Source organism: Diorhabda carinulata, chromosome 7 (assembly GCF_026250575.1).
Source record: "Diorhabda carinulata isolate Delta chromosome 7, icDioCari1.1, whole genome shotgun sequence".
Taxonomy (NCBI): domain Eukaryota; kingdom Metazoa; phylum Arthropoda; class Insecta; order Coleoptera; family Chrysomelidae; genus Diorhabda; species Diorhabda carinulata.
Genome location: NC_079466.1, coordinates 24,348,573 through 24,369,079, shown reverse-complemented (window position 1 = coordinate 24,369,079; position 20,507 = coordinate 24,348,573). Strand labels below are relative to the sequence as shown.

The 20,507-nt window shown below is 31.1% G+C and overlaps 2 protein-coding genes across 2 annotated transcripts in view; both read left to right on the top strand.

The window, feature by feature from the left end:
• The window catches only part of LOC130896609 (zwei Ig domain protein zig-8-like), a 216,545-nt gene that overhangs the window by 128,826 nt on the left and 67,212 nt on the right, over nt 1–20,507 (top strand). The window lies entirely within an intron of this gene.
• Nucleotides 12,851–14,763, top strand: LOC130896610 (collagen alpha-1(II) chain-like). The gene is made up of 2 exons (XM_057804807.1): nt 12,851–12,940; nt 14,000–14,763. Exons 1-2 carry the CDS (start codon nt 12,893–12,895, stop codon nt 14,726–14,728), a joined length of 777 nt encoding a protein of 258 aa, XP_057660790.1. The 5' UTR covers nt 12,851–12,892; the 3' UTR covers nt 14,729–14,763.

The following is a 20,507-nucleotide window of genomic DNA, read 5'->3' as shown; positions in this document are numbered from 1 at the left end:
TAACAAGTGGATGAATATGGGTGAAGCTCAGAACATTAAATTTTTAGTTTAGAAACAATTTAGAACAATAATCAAGATCAAAATCTAGTATTACATCTTGTATGAAGGTTTAGAGTCTTAAGGTGTCCCCAGAAACATTATAAAACTGTTAAAACTAACTTTGATAAGATCTGAGATCACAGTATTATCAGAAAGAAGCTTATCAGGAAGTTCAGATCCTGGGGAAGTTGGAAAAAGTCTATAGTAGATTGGAAAAGGAATCAAGAAGATTTGGTTTAGGGACGAATGGCGAAAATACATGGAAATGCAGCTGCAAAGGAAAAATCACTCCAATAAAACTGTCCTATTATTAATTTGAGTCTTTTTCGTTGCCATTTTCTCTATCTAAAGATTGATTTTTTGGTCTGAGCTGCATATAATAGAAATCTGGCCAAAGCAACTTCAGTATCTCATTTAACTAAGATACTTTTTGGTTTTTCGGTCGATGACTTTTGGATTGATTTCACATAATTCTTCTCGAAGATTCAGAGTACTTTTTGGCATTAAGTAAAAAATTCTTGGTATCTATATGTTCACAATATACAGGATATTCCAAAATTATCTTTCCAGCTTCAAAAATTCTGTCTTTTGCATGTATTACTGCAACATGCGCCTCACACATTAACCTTTGGACTGTCTCGTTGAAGCTCGACTACTGCATGTGGGGTTTCAGAACCCCAAATTCGTACGTTGTGGCCTCATCACTGAAACAGACCTTTTTCAAGAAATCTTCATCGAGCTGAATACGTTGTAACATGTCTACGGCAAATTCCACACGTTTTGGTCGATCTGTTGGTAACAGTGCCTGCTGCAACTCTACCTTACAGGCATACAGACGCAGCTGTTTATGAAAAACCCTGCGGATCGTAGTTGTAGGCGTTTGGAGTTGCCTTAAAGCCTGACGAATTGTGCTGGATTGTTTGCCGTATTCGCTCCACATTTTCTGGACTTGTGCTGGGTAGTTCGGCTCCATTTTTATGCAATACCGATCCTGTGCTCGTGAAGCTTGTGTGCCGTGCACGGATGCAGGGTCTGGATGGTGGGTCTCTTTGGAATTTTGTCCTGAAGCTCCGTTGAACTTGAGTATCTGATTTCGTCTCTATGAACCACGACACGCATTGAGTTTCCTGTTGTGGTGGTGTCCACATCTTCACTTATAATTGTTCAGCCTATTAATAAAAAAAACTTTATAAGTTGCGAAGTTATACTTCAATTTTGTCATCATCGTCGAAATTTTTCTATTCCATTGTATAATTTTCTGAGCCACTTTCCTCCTAATTTATGTACACCCCCATAAATCCGGAAACTTTCCCGTCTCAACCCTCAAAAGTATATTTAAAAGATTCGTTCATATTCATAGAAATAAATATTACATCAGTTCTTTTCGAAACTTTTTTAATATGATGATCAGCAGTAACGTCCTATAGGCAGGTGGTTTTTATTAAATTCTAAAAATACAGCTCCATAAAAAGTCGACATTAAACTCCGAATCGACATTCGGTTCGGCTTCGATGCCGGTACGGATCTGCCATAATCGTAAAATATTTCGTGCACTCACACACGTGTGAAAATACATCTTATATTCTATGGAAATCTGGCTATGTTTGAACTCTCATTGAACTGAATCTTAAAGGGATTTCGTTTGTTACTGCAACCTAAAAAGGTTAAATCAACCTATTTGTTAAATCTATTGATTCTTCCGGTCCTATAAATTGTAGCAGGATAAATCTCGATGTGTTTTCTCGACGAAATCTTGTACTAAAATGTTAAAAAAAGTATGTTGAACGCGAAATTTATTATAGACTTATCGTTTTTTAGATGGAAACGCTGATAGGTTTTCTTCAAAGCGCTAGTTTATCGTTAATGAAAAGGGTTGAGCTCAATATTTCAAATAATAACAATGTTTGTACATTTCGACTTTTATTTCAAATCAAATTTATGTCTAATTCATCATCGTGCAAAAGTACGTTTGAATAATAGTTTTAATGATGCATATATTGACAGAATTACTCATTTTTCCAAGTCTACAGGTCTCGAAATTTGAACAAACTCAATAAAATTGACAGTTTAAAAGATATTCTCAGTTGTATGAATGAATTAAAGTTTGAATAGTTACCTCATGCACCTTATTCGCCAGATTTAGCCTCCTCGGATTATTTTCTGTTCGTAGATTTGAACTAACAGCTCAGTAGTAAAAGAGGTGATGGGTATTTGACGATTCTTGTTAATCTATGTCTTGGATAGATTTTTTTGGTCAAAAATAGAATTTGAGACTTCTGTATAGAACTAAAATATCATCCCAAATAGTATTCGATATGAAACTAACTTATAATGCATTCTACTCAAGGTAAATTGAAGATAACGTTTCAGTTTCTGAAAACAGTAATTTAGTTATTGAGAGAGTGTAATTTTAGTGTAGTGGTAGTGTAAATAAGAATTCTATTTTATAGAATAATTAATTGAAAGCTTCGTTTATTTGGTCCCATTCTGTATTACCACGTTGTGTACTTTAAAACTAAATTATTTTATTCCAAAGAGTATTTTGAAAGAAAGACATACACGACTCCTTCACGTATTACTTCTTTATACTCTTTAGTTTACGACTGATGTTTTGAATGACGTAGTAAAAAAGAACCTCGAGAAAATAGAATCCAATTAAGTAAACAAATTCTGAAAGTCTAAAAACACATATCGTTCGAAAAGGAAACGCGCGAGTGTATTTTTGTTAGCGATATTCAATGAATTACCAAGAGGATTTCATACCAAAGGAAAATGGAGTATCCAATCTGGCATCGTTGTGGAATTGCACTGTACGCATGGGAAATAGGTTTAAATGTTATATATACGAATTGAGTCGGTACATATTCTTGTTTTAGTTCTTCTGTAAAAGCTTCTAACTTCCCTCATTACAGAAATGTGTTTCGTCTATTTATCAACTTAAATGCTCGGTAGTGTCCTTTTGAATCCTTTTAGAAAGTTATGGCGCCGCTAAATTAGAAGGCAAGAACAGAAACTACCCCAACGTCTGATACGATAAGTCTGATAAATTTTTTTTAATCAGAAAAATTATGGCGATAAATTATGCGTTAAATGGCTGTATGCTTTTAAATATCCTTGTTCAGTTTTTTGAAGAGGAAAAATCCATTCGCAACCAAACCTGACAAGCTCGTAGTGTTTCTATATTCGGAGGCTCTAGACTCAAACAAACAAAACAAAACACAAATCGATGGGTAGTTAAAAATGACAGTAGTAGTTGAGTTCGTGCTACAATCGCTTGTAATTAATACAAATACGAGTTGAAAATGACATTGGTAGTTGGTTTCGTGCTATAATCGCTTGTATTAATATAAATACGAGTTAAAAACGACATTACAAGTTGATTTTATGCTACAATCGCTTGTAATTGATATAAATATGAGTTGAAAATGACATTAGTAGTTGATTTCGTGCTACAAACGCTTGTAATTAATTAAAATATGATTTTAAATTGACAGTGGTAGTTAATTTTGTGCTACAATCGCTTGTAATTAATATAAATGTGAGTTTAAAATGACATTGGTAGTGGATTTCGTGCTACAAACGCTTGTAATTAATTAAAATATGAGTTTAAAATGACATTGGTAGTGGATTTCATGCTACAATCGCTTGTAATTAATACAAATATGGGTTAAAAATGACATTGGTAGTGGATTTCGTGCTACAAACGCTAGTATTTAATACAAATATGAGTTTAAAATGACATTGGTAGTTGATTTCGTGCTACAATCGCTTGTAATTAATACAAATATGGGTTAAAAATGACATTGGTAGTGGATTTCGTGCTACAAATGCTTGTATTTAATACAAATATGAGTTGAAAATGACATTGGTAGTTGATTTTGTGCTACAATCACTTGTAATTAATAAATATGAGTTTATAATGACATTGGTAGTTGATTTCGTGCTACCATCGCTTGTAATTAATACAAATATGAGTTAAAAATGACATTTGTAGTGGATTTCGTGCTACAATCGCTTGTAATTAATTAAAATATGAGTTTAAAATGACATTGGTTGATTTCATACTACCATCGCTTGTATTTAATACAAATATGAGTTAAAAATGACATTGGTAGTTGATTTTGTGCTACAATCGCTTGTAATTAATAAATATGGGTAAAAAGACATTGGTAGTTGATTTCGTGCTACAATCGCTTGTAATTGATATAAATATGAGTTCAAAATGACATTGGTAGTGGATTTCGTGCTACAATCGCTTGTAATTAATTAAAATATGAGTTTAAAGTGACATTGGTAGTTGATTTCATGCTACAATCGCTTGTACTTAATACAAATATGAGTTTAAAATGACATTGGTAGTGGATTTCGTGCTACAATCGCTTGTATTAATATAAATACGAGTTAAAACGACATTACAAGTTGATTTTACGCTACAATCGTTTGTAATTAATTAAAATATGAATTTATAATGACATTGGTAGTGGATTTCGTGCTACAATCATTTGTAAATAATGATTTTTAATGCGTAAAAGAGAAATTACAAAAAAGTAGCGAAATTTTTTCGCGCTGATCAGTAGAAGAATGTAAATCAAATCGCCATACGGATGGAAATAAGTTAGATTAGGTTCATTTCATAATTAAAATCGCGAGCTGCATAATCTTCCGTCAGGAGTTGTCCAATATTCAAGTAAACAAAATATACATCAACTACTTGTCCATGAATATCATTATATACCATACATATTCAAAACTATTCTATTTGGGCATGTTTTAAAGATTATTAAGAGTCTCGGACAAGATAAAATCGAAGCATTCGATCTAACCATGCTCCTAACTGCATAAATAAATCAAGAAGTTATTTATGATAAGCCGAAGACGAGGAGTAAATGTCGAATACAAAATCTCGATCGATGAAAATGTGGCTAGCATCCAAAAGTCTTCTAATAAATCAACCTCCAATGGCGTATCGAATTAAAAAGTCAGACTAGGATGCCGGTTTTTAATTGCTTTTATTATAACCAATCCGCGATGAATAAGAGTTTGGAAGTTCGAAAATTTCGTTGGAACAGGACCAATGTATTCTATATTTTGATAAAAAGTTATAAATTTGCCAAACAAGATTGGATTCAGCGAGGTCACGTGGTTTAAAGAAAGACTAATATGGGTCACCTTATGTTTGACATCCTGTACATCATAGATAGAGAATATGTGAAGATATTGAAGAATCAGGACATCCTGTATAATCCGAAGGTCTATAATATAAAATAATTGTTATTAAAGTTTTTTTGACAACTCTTAGAGGTTTGGAGAAAAGTTTATGGGTCACCTTATGTTTGACACCCTGTATATCTATTCCTACAAAAGAGATTGGATAAAATTTTTTAATGTTACTTCCCCATATCATCTTACCTCACATCCCCTAGCAAAATCTTCCTTAACCCTATCAAACTTAAGTTGATTCCCTTTTTATTATTTAGAACTTACATACAAGTTGTTCGAATGAAGTAAAACTTTATAATCGCACATTAGGTGGAAACTTATTAACTTCTCTCTATGATTTCGTGGAGAACTTCCAAAGTTCATGAAAATACTCGACGTAGATGGGAATTTGATTGATATGGTGCTTTCGTACATACGCTAATCTCCCGAATTCATGAATAAATTCATAATCGATTTGGATATTTATTGAAAAAAGATTATTTATATTAAAAATGGAAATATATACTTGAATTGGTATAAAGAGTGTCTCATAAATATTATCGGTGTTAAAAATTACATTAATAGCTGATTTCATGATACAATCGCTTGTAATTAAATAAAATATGTGTTTAAAATGACATTGGTAGTTGATTTCGTGCTACAATCGCTTGTAATTAATATAAATATGAGTTTAAAATGACATTGGTAGTGGATTTCGTGCTACAAACGCTTGTAATTAATTAAAATATGAGTTTAAAATGATATTGGTAGTTGATTTCGTGCTACAATCGCTTGTAATTAATATAAATATGAGTTGAAAATGACATTGGTAGTGGATTTCGTGCTACAAACGCTTGTAATTAATTAAAATATGAGTTTAAAATGATATTGGTAGTTGATTTCGTGCTACAATCGCTTGTAATTAATACAAATATGAGTTAAAAATGTCATTGGTAGTTGAATTCATGCTACAATCGCTTGTAATTAATACAAATATGAGTTAAAAATGACATTAATAGTTGATTTCATGCTACAATCGCTTGTAATTAATACAAATATGAGTTAAAAATGACATTAGTAGTGGATTTCGTGCTACAATCGCTTGTAATTAATACAAATATGAGTTGAAAATGACATTGGTTGATTTCATGCTACAATCGCTTGTAATTAATACAAATATGAGTTAAAAATGACATTGGTAGTTGAATTCATGCTACAATCGCTTGTAATTAATACAAATATGAGTTGAAAATGACATTAGTTATTATCAGAAACGATTCGATTAGAGTTAGAGAATTATGCAGTTGAGAATGTTTGAGGTTTTATGGGACAAATATCTTTTCCAACAGAAAGGACTGATGTTGTATTAGGCAGAAAGGTTTTCCAGATAATTTATCTATTGGTTGGAATCCATCAACAAAAAACGGGAGACTTATCGACTTTTAAATCCAATTGTTGAGTTGATTACTATTAGGACATGTATGCTGATGTCTTGTCTAAAGAATGGTTCGAATAAATGATAAGATTGAAGTTGTGAAAATGTGGAGTTGGGACAATACTGATGAACTTATACTGGTGAGTTTTCATCTTGAAATTACTTTTTATGAAGGTAAAGCTGTTCATACATTTTGTTTTCAATTTTTTCTTTATCTGAATGTAAATATGCATATTTTACGCATTTTGTTCGCATATTTTACTCTAGCTGCATTAATTTTGCATATTTTACTGTAGATTACAAATTTCAACATACTTTTCAAATTTAGAAACATATTTTAGTGAAATTTATGATAATTTTTTTAATTTTGAAGATATTTACTCAAAATTATGAATATCTATGATTTTTTTGGCATATTTTCCTCTGGATTACAAATTTCTACGTACGTTTCAAACTTAGAAGCATATTTTTGTCAAATTCATGATTGTTTTATTTAGATTTTGTACATATTCACTTAAATTTATGAATATCTACGATTTTTTTGCATAATATCCTCTGGCTGCATTATTTTTGCATATTTTACTGTGGATAACAAATTTCAACATTCTTTTCAAATTTAGAAGCATATTTTAATCAAATTCATGATTATTTTCCCTAGTTTTTGTACATATTCACTTAAATTTCTGAATATCTACGATTTCTTTGCATATTTTACTCTGGCTGCATTATTTTTGCATATTTTCCTCTGGATTACAAATTTCTACGTACGTTTCAAACTTAGAAGCATATTTTTGTCAAATTCATGATTGTTTTATCTAGATTTTGTACATATTCACTTAAATTTCTGAATATCTACGATTTCTTTGCATATTTTACTCTGGCTGCATTATTTTTGCATATTTTCCTCTGGATTACAAATTTCTACGTACGTTTCAAACTTAGAAGCATATTTTTGTCAAATTCATGATTGTTTTATCTAGATTTTGTACATATTCATTTAAAATTATGAATATCTACGATTTTTTTGCATATTTTCCTCTACCTGCATTATTTTTGCATATTTTACTGTGGATAACAAATTTCAACATTCTTTTCAAATTTAGAAGCATATTTTAATCAAATTCATGATTATTTTCCCTAGTTTTTGTACATATTCACTTAAATTTCTGAATATCTACGATTTCTTTGCATATTTTACTCTGGCTGCATTATTTTTGCATATTTTACTCTGCATTAGTAATTTCGACATACTTTTCAAACTCAGAAGCATATTTTAATCAAATCCATGATTATTTTTTCTAGATTTAGTACATATTCACTCAAATTTATTAATTCTTATGATTCTTCTGCATATATCACTCTGGCTGCATTATTTTTGCATATTTTCTTGATTACAAATTTCAAACCTTCAGATTTCTCTTAAACTCGTAAGTTCCGTTACCTAAAGGTCCCAATTGCTTTTATAAACATGATGTAACCTGCTACGTTTATCAACGACATTTTTAAGCTTTCCCCATCAATGGCTCAGCAAAACATTCATTCACTTTAATAATATTTTACATGCATATCTGTGAAACAGAAATATTTCAAAAAACCCTTAAAAAACCATGGAGCATTAAGAAAAAAAATGAAAATTCGACGAGCTGGAAATTGTTTTTATAAGAAAGCTCTTTCCGTAAATTCTCCAAGCTCAACCCAAAAAATATTCTCTACTTTCCAGAAAATTAGCTTCCTTAATTAATATCCCTTTTGATAGGAGATATTCAAGCTATTTGTTAGCCGGTTGGGGCCATTGTTATTTTTGCAAGATAATGCCGAACCCTTCTGGAGCCTAATGGTTCGTCATGTTTAATCAAATACGTAACCCGAGATAGGAGATTATAAATGTAAATAACCGAACCGAATTCTCCGTATATAGTCGTTAAGTTGAGAGAAATATTTCTTGGCAGACGTATTAGATCTGGATCGGGATTTAACCGAAATAATGTGTAACAACCACGTTAGAAATAGTTTGAGAATTAGTTCTGTTCAGTCTCGGATCTCCCGTCTGTGAATTTAATACATCAAATTAATTATCCGAAGCTTTCGGTCTAATTAATAATGTTTTTCGAAATTTTTCTCAAATAATATTGGCCGTGAACAAACATTAAATTGTCATAATGACAAAACAAAATAAACACAACTCCCGGGGGCTGATTTGTGAATCTAAATCGTCCAGGTCCAATTGAAAGTAAACCTGAACGTTTTTACGAATTTCAATTATAGTTTTTCCAAATTTCCGTCGCCTACTTTTTCTTTAGCTTGTTACTTATTATCCACACCTCGTATATATCTCCAGGTGATCCATTGGGAACATAAAAACATCCGTGTAGTTCAAAATTATCGAATTAAGTTTATGAAACAGTATTTTTTTCAAAATCAAATCGCTTATTCTATTATTTCTACGGGGATATTGACCAAGACGTCGTTTTACATCAGAGCAGGTTATCAGCAAAACAGATGCCCAATCATCTCTTCTTTATAGATACACTCTTTTTTGGAGACCTCTGGCAGAAGTACCATTGTACATATTTACTTAAATTTATGAACATCTTCGATTTTTTTGCATATTTTACTCTGGCTGCATTATTTTTGCATATTTTACACTGAATTACTAATTCCGACATATTTTTCAAATTTAGAAGCCTATTTCTGTTAAATTTATGTTAATTTCTTCTATATTTTGTATATATTTTTTTAAAATTTATAAATATCAACGATTCTTTTGCATATTTTACTCTGGATGCATTATTTTTGCATATTTTACACTGGATTACTAATTCCGACATATTTTTCAAATTTAGAAGCCTATTTCTGTTAAATTTATGTTAATTTCTTCTATATTTTGTATATATTTTTTTAAAATTCATAAATGTCAACGATTCTTTTGCATATTTTACTCTGGCTGCATTATTTTTGCATATTTTACACTGGATTACTAATTCCGACATATTTTTCCAATTTAGAAGCCTATTTCTGTTAAATTTATGTTAATTTCTTTTATATTTTATATATATTTTTTTAAAATTCATAAATATCAACGATTCTTTTGCATATTTTACTCTGGCTGCATTATTTTTGCATATTTTACACTGGATTACTAATTCCGACATATTTTTCAAATTTAGAAGCCTATTTCTGTTAAATTTATGTTAATTTTTTTTATATTTTGTATATATTTTTTTAAAATTCATGAATATCTACGATTCTTTTGCATATTTTACTCTGGCTGCATTATTTTTGCATATTTTACACTGGATTACTAATTCCGACATATTTTTCAAATTTAGAAGCTTATTTCTGTTAAATTTATGTTAATTTCTTCTATATTTTGTATATATTTTTTTAAAATTCATAAATATCAACGATTCTTTTGCATATTTTACTCTGGCTGCATTATTTTTGCATATTTTACACTGGATTACTAATTCCGACATATTTTTCCAATTTAGAAGCCTATTTCTGTTAAATTTATGTTAATTTCTTCTATATTTTGTATATATTTTTTTAAAATTCATAAATGTCAACGATTCTTTTGCATATTTTACTCTGGCTGCATTATTTTTGCATATTTTACACTGGATTACTAATTCCGACATATTTTTCAAATTTAGAAGCCTATTTCTGTTAAATTTATGTTAATTTTTTTTATATTTTGTATATATTTTTTTAAAATTCATGAATATCTACGATTCTTTTGCATATTTTACTCTGGCTGCATTATTTTTGCATATTTTACACTGGATTACTAATTCCGACATATTTTTCAAATTTAGAAGCTTATTTCTGTTAAATTTATGTTAATTTCTTCTATATTTTGTATATATTTTTTTAAAATTCATGAATATCAACGATTCTTTTGCATATTTTACTCTGGCTGCATTATTTTTGCATATTTTACACTGGATTACTAATTCCGACATATTTTTCAAATTTAGAAGCTTATTTCTGTTAAATTTATGTTAATTTCTTCTATATTTTGTATATATTTTTTTAAAATTCATAAATATCAACGATTCTTTTGCATATTTTACTCTGGCTGCATTATTTTTGCATATTTTACACTGGATTACTAATTCCGACATATTTTTCCAATTTAGAAGCCTATTTCTGTTAAATTTATGTTAATTTCTTCTATATTTTGTATATATTTTTTTAAAATTCATAAATGTCAACGATTCTTTTGCATATTTTACTCTGGCTGCATTATTTTTGCATATTTTACACTGGATTACTAATTCCGACATATTTTTCAAATTTAGAAGCCTATTTCTGTTAAATTTATGTTAATTTTTTTTATATTTTGTATATATTTTTTTAAAATTCATAAATATCAACGATTCTTTTGCATATTTTACTCTGGCTGCATTATTTTTGCATATTTTACACTGGATTACTAATTCCGACATATTTTTCAAATTTAGAAGCCTATTTCTGTTAAATTTATGTTAATTTTTTTTATATTTTGTATATATTTTTTTAAAATTCATGAATATCTACGATTCTTTTGCATATTTTACTCTGGCTGCATTATTTTTGCATATTTTACACTGGATTACTAATTCCGACATATTTTTCAAATTTAGAAGCTTATTTCTGTTAAATTTATGTTAATTTCTTCTATATTTTGTATATATTTTTTTAAAATTCATAAATATCAACGATTCTTTTGCATATTTTACTCTGGCTGCATTATTTTTGCATATTTTACACTGGATTACTAATTCCGACATATTTTTCCAATTTAGAAGCCTATTTCTGTTAAATTTATGTTAATTTCTTCTATATTTTGTATATATTTTTTTAAAATTCATAAATGTCAACGATTCTTTTGCATATTTTACTCTGGCTGCATTATTTTTGCATATTTTACACTGGATTACTAATTCCGACATATTTTTCCAATTTAGAAGCCTATTTCTGTTAAATTTATGTTAATTTCTTCTATATTTTGTATATATTTTTTTAAAATTCATAAATATCAACGATTCTTTTGCATATTTTACTCTGGCTGCATTATTTTTGCATATTTTACACTGGATTACTAATTCCGACATATTTTTCAAATTTAGAAGCCTATTTCTGTTAAATTTATGTTAATTTTTTTTATATTTTGTATATATTTTTTTAAAATTCATAAATATCTACGATTTTTTTGCATATTTTACTCGGGCTGCATTATTTTTGCATATTTTACACTGGATTACTAATTTCGACATATTTTTCCAATTTAGAAGCCTATTTCTGTTAAATTTATGTTAATTTCTTCTATATTTTGTATATATTTTTTTAAAATTCATAAATATCTACGATTCTTTTGCATATTTTACTCTGGCTGCAATATTTTTGCATATTTTACACTGGATTACTAATTCCGACATATTTTTCGAATTTAGAAGTCAAATTTATGATTATTTTTTCTATATTTTGTACATATTTCCTCAAATTTATAAATATCTACGATTTTTTTGCATATTTTACTCGGGCTGCATATTTTTTGCATATTTTACTTAGGATTACCAATTTCTAAACACTTTTCAATATATTTTCGCAAAGTCCTGTTGTTAGTTATTACTTTTTATCTATTTAAAATCATCCTCCACATCTTTCAACCATTCACTAACTTCCCTTATAAGTTTATTTGGTTATTTGACATTTTACTCGGTATTTTATTATTTGTTATCAACTTTTATTGGTACTAAAACAGTCATCATCATATTTTGTTCAATAATTTTTAGTACGTCTTTATTTTTTATTGTTAACGTCTTTAATAGCACAGGAATTTTCTTTGTGTTTTTGGATTTCGTCTATTCAAGATAATTTTTCATTACTGATAATCGAGACCCTCAATCATCATGTCATTATGACATAAATTTATCATGATGCTAGATCTCTGTATTAAGAAAACATTCTAAGGATGTTTTGCAGGATTTATTACTGAACAAAAATTTTATGACAATCTTTAAAATGATTTTTCATGATTGCGCACTCTTTGTATATATTTTATAAATAAAAAATGATAATTTTTATTATATAATAAATTATTTATTTCATTGTATCCTCAGACGAACCGGAAGTATTTTAAATTTTCGTTTCACATAATTATTATAATATCAAATATAAATTAGAACACTTAGATATACATCATCAGTATATAAACTTTTTTTAAAAAAATTTGAAATGCATCTATCGGGTATGGAAATTTTAGTCATCTCGACTACATTTTTGGTAAGTTACTGTAAACATTTGATGACCAGATTTAAACGTTTTTCTTAAAGTAAACTCGAATTAACATTTCCCAAGCCTTAATTTGATTCAACAGCATCATAAAAGCAAAATAAGTTGGATTTTTGTGTCTGTCTACACCAAAAACTTCATAACAAAAAATCCAAGTTAGTGGGCAACATCTTTAACGAGAAATTCAGTCTCATTTGAAGAAAAACGAAGTGCTTTTCCTTCTAGACAACACACCTTCTCGATCTTCATTGATAATCATGAATTGCACTAAAAATTAATTCACCATCAACCATATCAACCAGACCTTTCCTCCAGTGACTTTTTCCCAAAATAGATTATTATTTGGTAGGGTTAAGAAGATGAGGCAGAGTGTATGGACTAAATTAAAAAAAATAGTATCTTTATTAAGTTAGAGACAGTTTTTGGACGACCCCCGTAGTATTTTGTAAATAATCTACATCAGATTATAACAGTAACAGTCGGGAAATTGAAAATGAACACAAAACAAAAAGAAAACTTTAACTGTGTGAATAATTCGCAGATACAATCTACACTACGACGTTTTTATAGTGGGATTGTGGCAAAATTGAAACTAAACTGTACTTATTCTAATATATTTCCAAGCATTCGAATAATTGTGCGTTCATCGTCTTGGACTGATAGTCGTGGTAGTAAACTATTTATAACTCAGTAATTGCCATATGGATTTGGTTGGAAATTATTGTGGAGATAACTTAGAACCAGGGAAAGGACATAAGATCCTTGGGAGGTGGCTTAAAAAAAGGTTACTAACAGAAAAACGACAAATTTATCAGTTCAAACAAAACTGTGCAACGGAACGCGTTTGGTGATTACAAAATTGGTGAAAGTCAAAGGAAAATTCGGAATTTTTCTTCCGAGGATCTCGACAAGATCAATCTTCGAAATTTCGTGGTCTGAATATGAAAATACCATGTTTTCAAGGGGCTGCTTTGAAACTAATGACAATTTTTTTATTTATTTAATTTTCCATCTTCACATGAGGTCCATTAACTGGCCTATTATTTTCAGACGCAAACTTTTGTTTATGGTCAAATGGGTGGAGGAAAGAATAGAGGCTTTGGATATTGTATGATGAGAGGTCCTCCCGGAATGTCACAAATGAATGGTGGTCAAGGATTTGGACAAATGGGTGGTCCTCCCGGAATGTCATCAATGGGCGGCCCTCCCGGAATGTCATCAATGGGAGGTCCTCCTGGAATGTCACAAATGAGTGGAGGTCAAGGATTTGGACAAATGGGTGGTCCTCCCGGAATGTCATCAATGGGAGGTCCTCCTGGAATGTCACAAATGAGTGGAGGTCAAGGATTTGGACAAATGGGTGGTCCTCCCGGAATGTCATCAATGGGAGGTCCTCCCGGAATGTCACAAATGAGTGGAGGTCAAGGATCTGGACAAATGGGTGGTCCTCCCGGAATGTCATCAATGGGAGGTCCTCCTGGAATGTCACAAATGAGTGGAGGTCAAGGATTTGGACAAATGGGTGGTCCTCCCGGAATGTCATCAATGGGAGGTCCTCCCGGAATGTCACAAATGAGTGGAGGTCAAGGATCTGGACAAATGGGTGGTCCTCCCGGAATGTCATCAATGGGTGGTTCTTCTGGAATGTCACAAATGAGTGGAGGTCAAGGATTTGGACAAATGGGTGGTCCTCCTGGAATGTCGTCAATGAATAATGATCAAGGATCAGCACAGGGCCAGGGAGGTGGTTCAATAGAAAGCACAACGGATGGGCAGTGAATTAGTTAACTGTGTTAATAAAATATACTGGATATTACTTTTTTTGTATTATTTTTTCTATATATATCTCTAGTTCTTCTTCTTTCTCTATCTTTAGAGAATTTTCTGTATTTCTTCAATCTCAATCTTACGATGTGGATATCTATGACTCTTCCCATTCCTTTGGAGGTCTACTTGGTGGTTGGTTTCTCCTTGAATGCTTATTTCACCAACAAATCTCCAAATACAATGTTGAAAATCATTGGATTGTCACCATATTTAGTTCCTGTTCATATTGGAATGTCTTCTTTTGGAGTGTTCGTGCTGTATTCACGTTTAGTGTTTAGTGACTTAAATTCCTTGACTAATTGTGTAATTTTTCTGTTTTTAATACATTTAGGCAGGTATAAATTAGGTTATGTGACCCAAACTTGAACCACGAATGGCGGATATCCATAATTTTCCAAAAAAAAAAAATAAACCCATAATTAGAATCGACGCGAATCCTTTTTCAATTAATCCGAGTCTTTTATTCTCACCTTAAAAAAGAGATAGAAAAATGGATAGTCCTTTGTGCGCGTATCCTGGTAAGGATTTCCGATTCAGTTTAATAAAAGATATTTTTTTTTTGTAAAGGTTTCACATAATATGCTGAGTGACCAGAATTTAAGAATAATGGTTGTTGGGTAGTGAGATGCTGGTATCACGAAAAAGCTGAAATTAATCCTGTCACAGGATAAGTAGGAGTGAGAAGGATGCTTATAAGGAACTAGAAAATCAGCAGAAGCAATCAATTATACATAGAAAGGAGTATTTCCACTGAAAATAATCAATTTTTCTAAATAATTTTGATATTTTTAACAATTCAAATCAAAAATGCGGAATTTTGATCAAATTTCTGATGTTTTCTTTTTATTTGTGAAATTGATTGATTAAATACAGTGTGTCCTACGTAAAAAATGCACCGCGAATATGTTCCTAAAAGGACCCGGTCAAAGAAAGAACGTACAAACACACGTCAAGTTCCTCCTGGAAAATCTTCGACCACCCAGCTATTTTCTCAAGTCTGGGAACAGAAAATAATCCGAGGGAGCTAAATCTGGCGAATAGGGTGCGTGAAATACCAATTCAAAGTTTTATTAATAAATTTTGGTTATTGCAATACCGGATGTTTGAGCTGGTGCATTGTCTAATGAAAATTTTCCTAAACAACCGACGCCATGACCTTTCCTGCAGATGGAACGATCTCTGTTTACTTTGGAGCCGGTTTTTCCTCGATGGAAACATCTTCACGACGCCGTTTTGGTTCCGTTGTTAGCACAGCTTTCTTAAACGATGTACTAGACTTTTTGGAATGCCTACTGTGTCTGTTAAACTCATCCAATGGATTTTCTTCAACATTTTTAAAGTTGTCGTTTATTTCATCGACCACTGCGACTGTTGATTAGAAACAGTGTCAACCAGAGTAGAATCTAGTCTTATTTATATATAAGTATTCAATAATATCGAGTCGTTCAATTGAAATTTTGATTATAACAAATAATTAAAAACATTATCCACGTTATTTTGTAGCAAACCAGCACTGAAATATATGCACCGTTCTAATCTACGCAATCCGAGTTATACAAAGAGAATCTGACCGTTCAAATAGAATTTTCAATAAAGTCTGATTATACCATTAACAACAGCTTTAGTTGGTATTTTGAACTTAGTTTCGTTTCTGAATTTTCAACTAGATGAAATTTATAATATTCAAGATCAATACCTTGGAAAATCCTCGTAATCGACGTTTAAATTTAATTGTTTTCGAAAATATTTCATTTACTAGTATTTATAGGTTATAATAGTCCGGTGAATAGGGTCAAAATTCGTTATATAAAAAGCTTTTGAGCCGTAGTATGGTTAACTTATGGTAAAAGATACATTATTCAACTAATTGTCATCAAAATTTCATAGTTTATCGATGAGATTGATGAGATTTTGATTAAGGCTGGGTTTGTAATCCACTCTAACCGGTAGATCATTTTGCAAGGGCTCTAAATATCCTCCAAGCACTCGAAGAAGACATATTTGTTTGTCTTACCACATACCTCACGAGAAACTGTTTTTTTTTTTGAAAAATTACAAGAAACAAAACCCTTAGTCCCAATTTTTCTAAATCGATGGGGTCTCAGTCAAAAATTTTGTCCGAAAGGCGATTGGATGAATTAGATCAAAGCAGCAAGTTGGAATTTCCTAATAAAAACGAAAAAAAAAAAAATTCAGTATCCGTCCGAGTTTTACGTTAGTGCAATTTCATGTAAGCCATTTTGTTAAATTAACCAAGTTGTCGTGGGATATTTGATTAAATTAAAAGTTTTGTTATAAAGTTCCACCGGCGATATTGTCTCCAAATTTGTTTATTGTTTTCTTTCGTATTGTTTTACGTCTGGAATATTAGAATTGGTGAAATGGCCCAAGTTAGGCCATTTAAAGGAAATTCAAAAGTTTCCTATTGGGGAGATATAAGAAGGAATTTCATTTCGAGACTAGCATACAAAATATAAGAATGTTTGTTCACTAAAGCGTGTCAAATTTCTCACGAATAAATCTTTTGATCCACAAATTAAAATTATAGCTTCGCGGAAAGGAAATTACAGTTAGAATTGCCGAATGCGATGATTTTTCACGTTACATTCGACTCAGTTAAGCAAATTCCTCATCAATCGATGTCGAATCAAAAATTATTGTTCAACTACATGTAAAACTTCAAGGTTATGTAACAGGAAAAAGTCTAGCAAAATTCCAGTTTGGAATCGGGAACTGTTTAGATAACACTCGTATCTCGAAGAAGTTCTGTGCTTTGTTCCAAGTGCTACAACTTCGCAATTAATCTTTCCGGATTCATTTCCTAATTTCCTAAGCCCAAAACCATCTGGAAGCTGAAGAAGCTTTTGGAAGAGAACCCTATCTACAAGTTTGTGTGGATCCCACAGGTTAACTAAAATACCATCAAGGTCCTCCCAATTCATCCTATTCAGACTCCTCTCCTTTTCCAATTATCCTCCAAAGGCTGCAGGATGCAGGCTTTGTTTGGTCTACCCATCTAGTTGGAGATCTACCTCTTGGTCGACTGGAAAACTCCTTTTAAACTGTAGGATGTTCAAGTGGATTCTCGGGAGTATTCACGAGGACATCTTGGGAAATTAAAAAGACAGATGCTGGTGCAGATAATATTACGTAAATTGCATGTTTAATCGATTATAAAAAGGCATTCGATCGAATGAAACATGGAAAAATGATGTGGATACTTGAAGAAACGAATCAAAACTAATCCACAAGATGTAGGATGAATTCTTCAAGACATCATGCAAGATACAAGAAAGAAATTTAGAACCTGGTTCAATCGAACCTTCCCCGAAGTGTTTGGCATTGGTGATGAAAGAATAAAAATGATTTTTCAATTCCTAGGCCTCGCATTGGACTTTATTAGTTTTTTATGCCCGTTAATCATTGTAGCAAAACGTCGAAATTAACTTTATATCGATTTGGTGATAATTGAAAATCCGTCACTAGTCATCCTAGTCCTCCATAATGAATATGTAAATTCGGTTAACGAAACGGCCCATTTAACAGTCCACGTTCTTGTACATTTTACTGTTTTATTCATGAAAGAGGTTTGTCAAATCAAACCTTCCGAACTCTATGAATCAGATATGCAAATAACCACCGGGGTGTTTCGATTATAATATTCCCAATTTTGGTTATTTCAACTTTTCTCTTTTGTTTAACTTTTGTTTGTTACCTAACGTACTTTTGAATCGCTCAACTTAATAATGGCGTGCGCAGGGCTACTATCAGCGTTACATTAAATTTATACATAACGGATTCACAGCTTTGAAAATTGTGAATATTTTTGATGAATTTTATACTTTTTAAGGATCTTTTTTCTTCACGGATCTTCACGAGTTATATAGGAACAAAAAACCCCGTAGTAAATTATAACAGTCAAAAATTATAAACATTATGTCTCTGTTAGAATATTCTGTTGGATATCCCAAGGTTTCCAGGCTAAAATAATCACAGTTTATTCCTGAATAGCCTGACTTGTTAATCTTTCCCAAATTTCCTCATATTTTCTAATAATTAAGTCTTTTGTCTTCTTCTATCTGTTGCATATGAAGTATCTTGAATCGTTCTCTAGCTATAATCAGTCTCGGTGTCAAATCGGATTCAGATCTCTGTGATTCTGGAGCTGGAGTGCTCGAAACTGTGAACTAACTCTTTTTGTTTCGTTCGGCTATTCTATTATTCTTTTTTCGTTGATTTTTTCTTCTGTTTCGTCATTTTACGATCTTAAAATTCATTTTGAAATGTTGTCGAATAAATACAATTTTCATTTATGACCCCCAATCAAATTCCAATGCTTTAATTGCGGTAAAAAGTTTTGTAGAGTACATTTGGGTGTTTGATTACCACTATCCCACAAAAACAACTTCGACAACTAGTTAGCGGGGTTTTAAATAGACTAAAACGATGTGTTATATTCTTTTTTAGTTTTTGGAAATGTTTCTCATAATCATCTGACGTATTTATCACTTCTTTCGTAGCTGGTTCTGAATGCGAATATCCAAGGGGTTAAATAATAAGCATACCGCATACAAAAATAATATATTTCACTACACAGTCTGCTTAAGATGTGGGAATGCACGTAAAAACCGTATATCACTCACATTAAAATTGTTCCAAAGCTATGGAGAATGTGTTTGGAATAAAATGGGAGTCGTGCTACGTCAAAAAGCCATTTATATTTTCAATTAAGTGCTTCTAGTTAGAAGATATGCTGGATGAGAATTACTAGCATAACTTCGGGCGCTGTAAATTACAAAATATTTCGATTTTAATAACGAATCAGAATTTTAATTTAGCTCTTCAACTTCTTTTTCTTAATAATAATAAAACTGCGACCGACTTGAAAGAATACACTACATAAATACGTTATTTAATTGTTTTTTTTTACACTTTTTCACGTATTATCAGTTAATTTTCTATCGAATCATCGTAATAAGTTAATAAAAGTATAGATATCTCGTTGAAATTATAATTACACGCACTAATACGATTGACTGCGCCAATTATAACTTTCCGATTCGGAATGCTGATACATCTTTATGAAATATAATGTTTTTACGTCTTAATTTTGAGAATACTCTAAATTTTTCTTCATATAACTTCCTCAATACACCAGTAGCAAAGTTTGTTGGTAATTTTTGGTATTACCAAACAAATCAGTTAGTTTTTAAGAATTTTGAGTAGCTATTTTTGTGGTTGGGTACTCAAAAAAGTTGGACGCCGCAGTTCTAATTCGTACAAGACTTTTTTGAACTTCATTACAAGCTTAGAGCAGCTCTATTGTCCAAACGAATACTTCGCGGCGTCTTCGCTAAGAAACTTGTTTCGGTCAATACATTCAAGTACCAACTGGTTCAATTTTAGAGTATTTCGCACGTTCGGAATTGCTCTAACGAGGCTGTAGTGGATAGAAACTTGAATTGTGGATATAAATCTCAAACATTGAGTCATGAATTTGAAACTTCCTGTATCCCGAAGTTGCTAGAAGTACATTTAATAAAAAAAACTCAAAATTATTTGAGGCGATTTGTTCCACTAGAAGGTGTTGTCTTTCGTGCATTGATTTCTATATTTATATGAATATTTATAATATTTTCCGCATGTTACGATATGAATTATATTTAATTTCATCACGCAAATTGATTCGGAAGTGATAATAATCGTTATTTACGATGTCGTTTAACGAAGT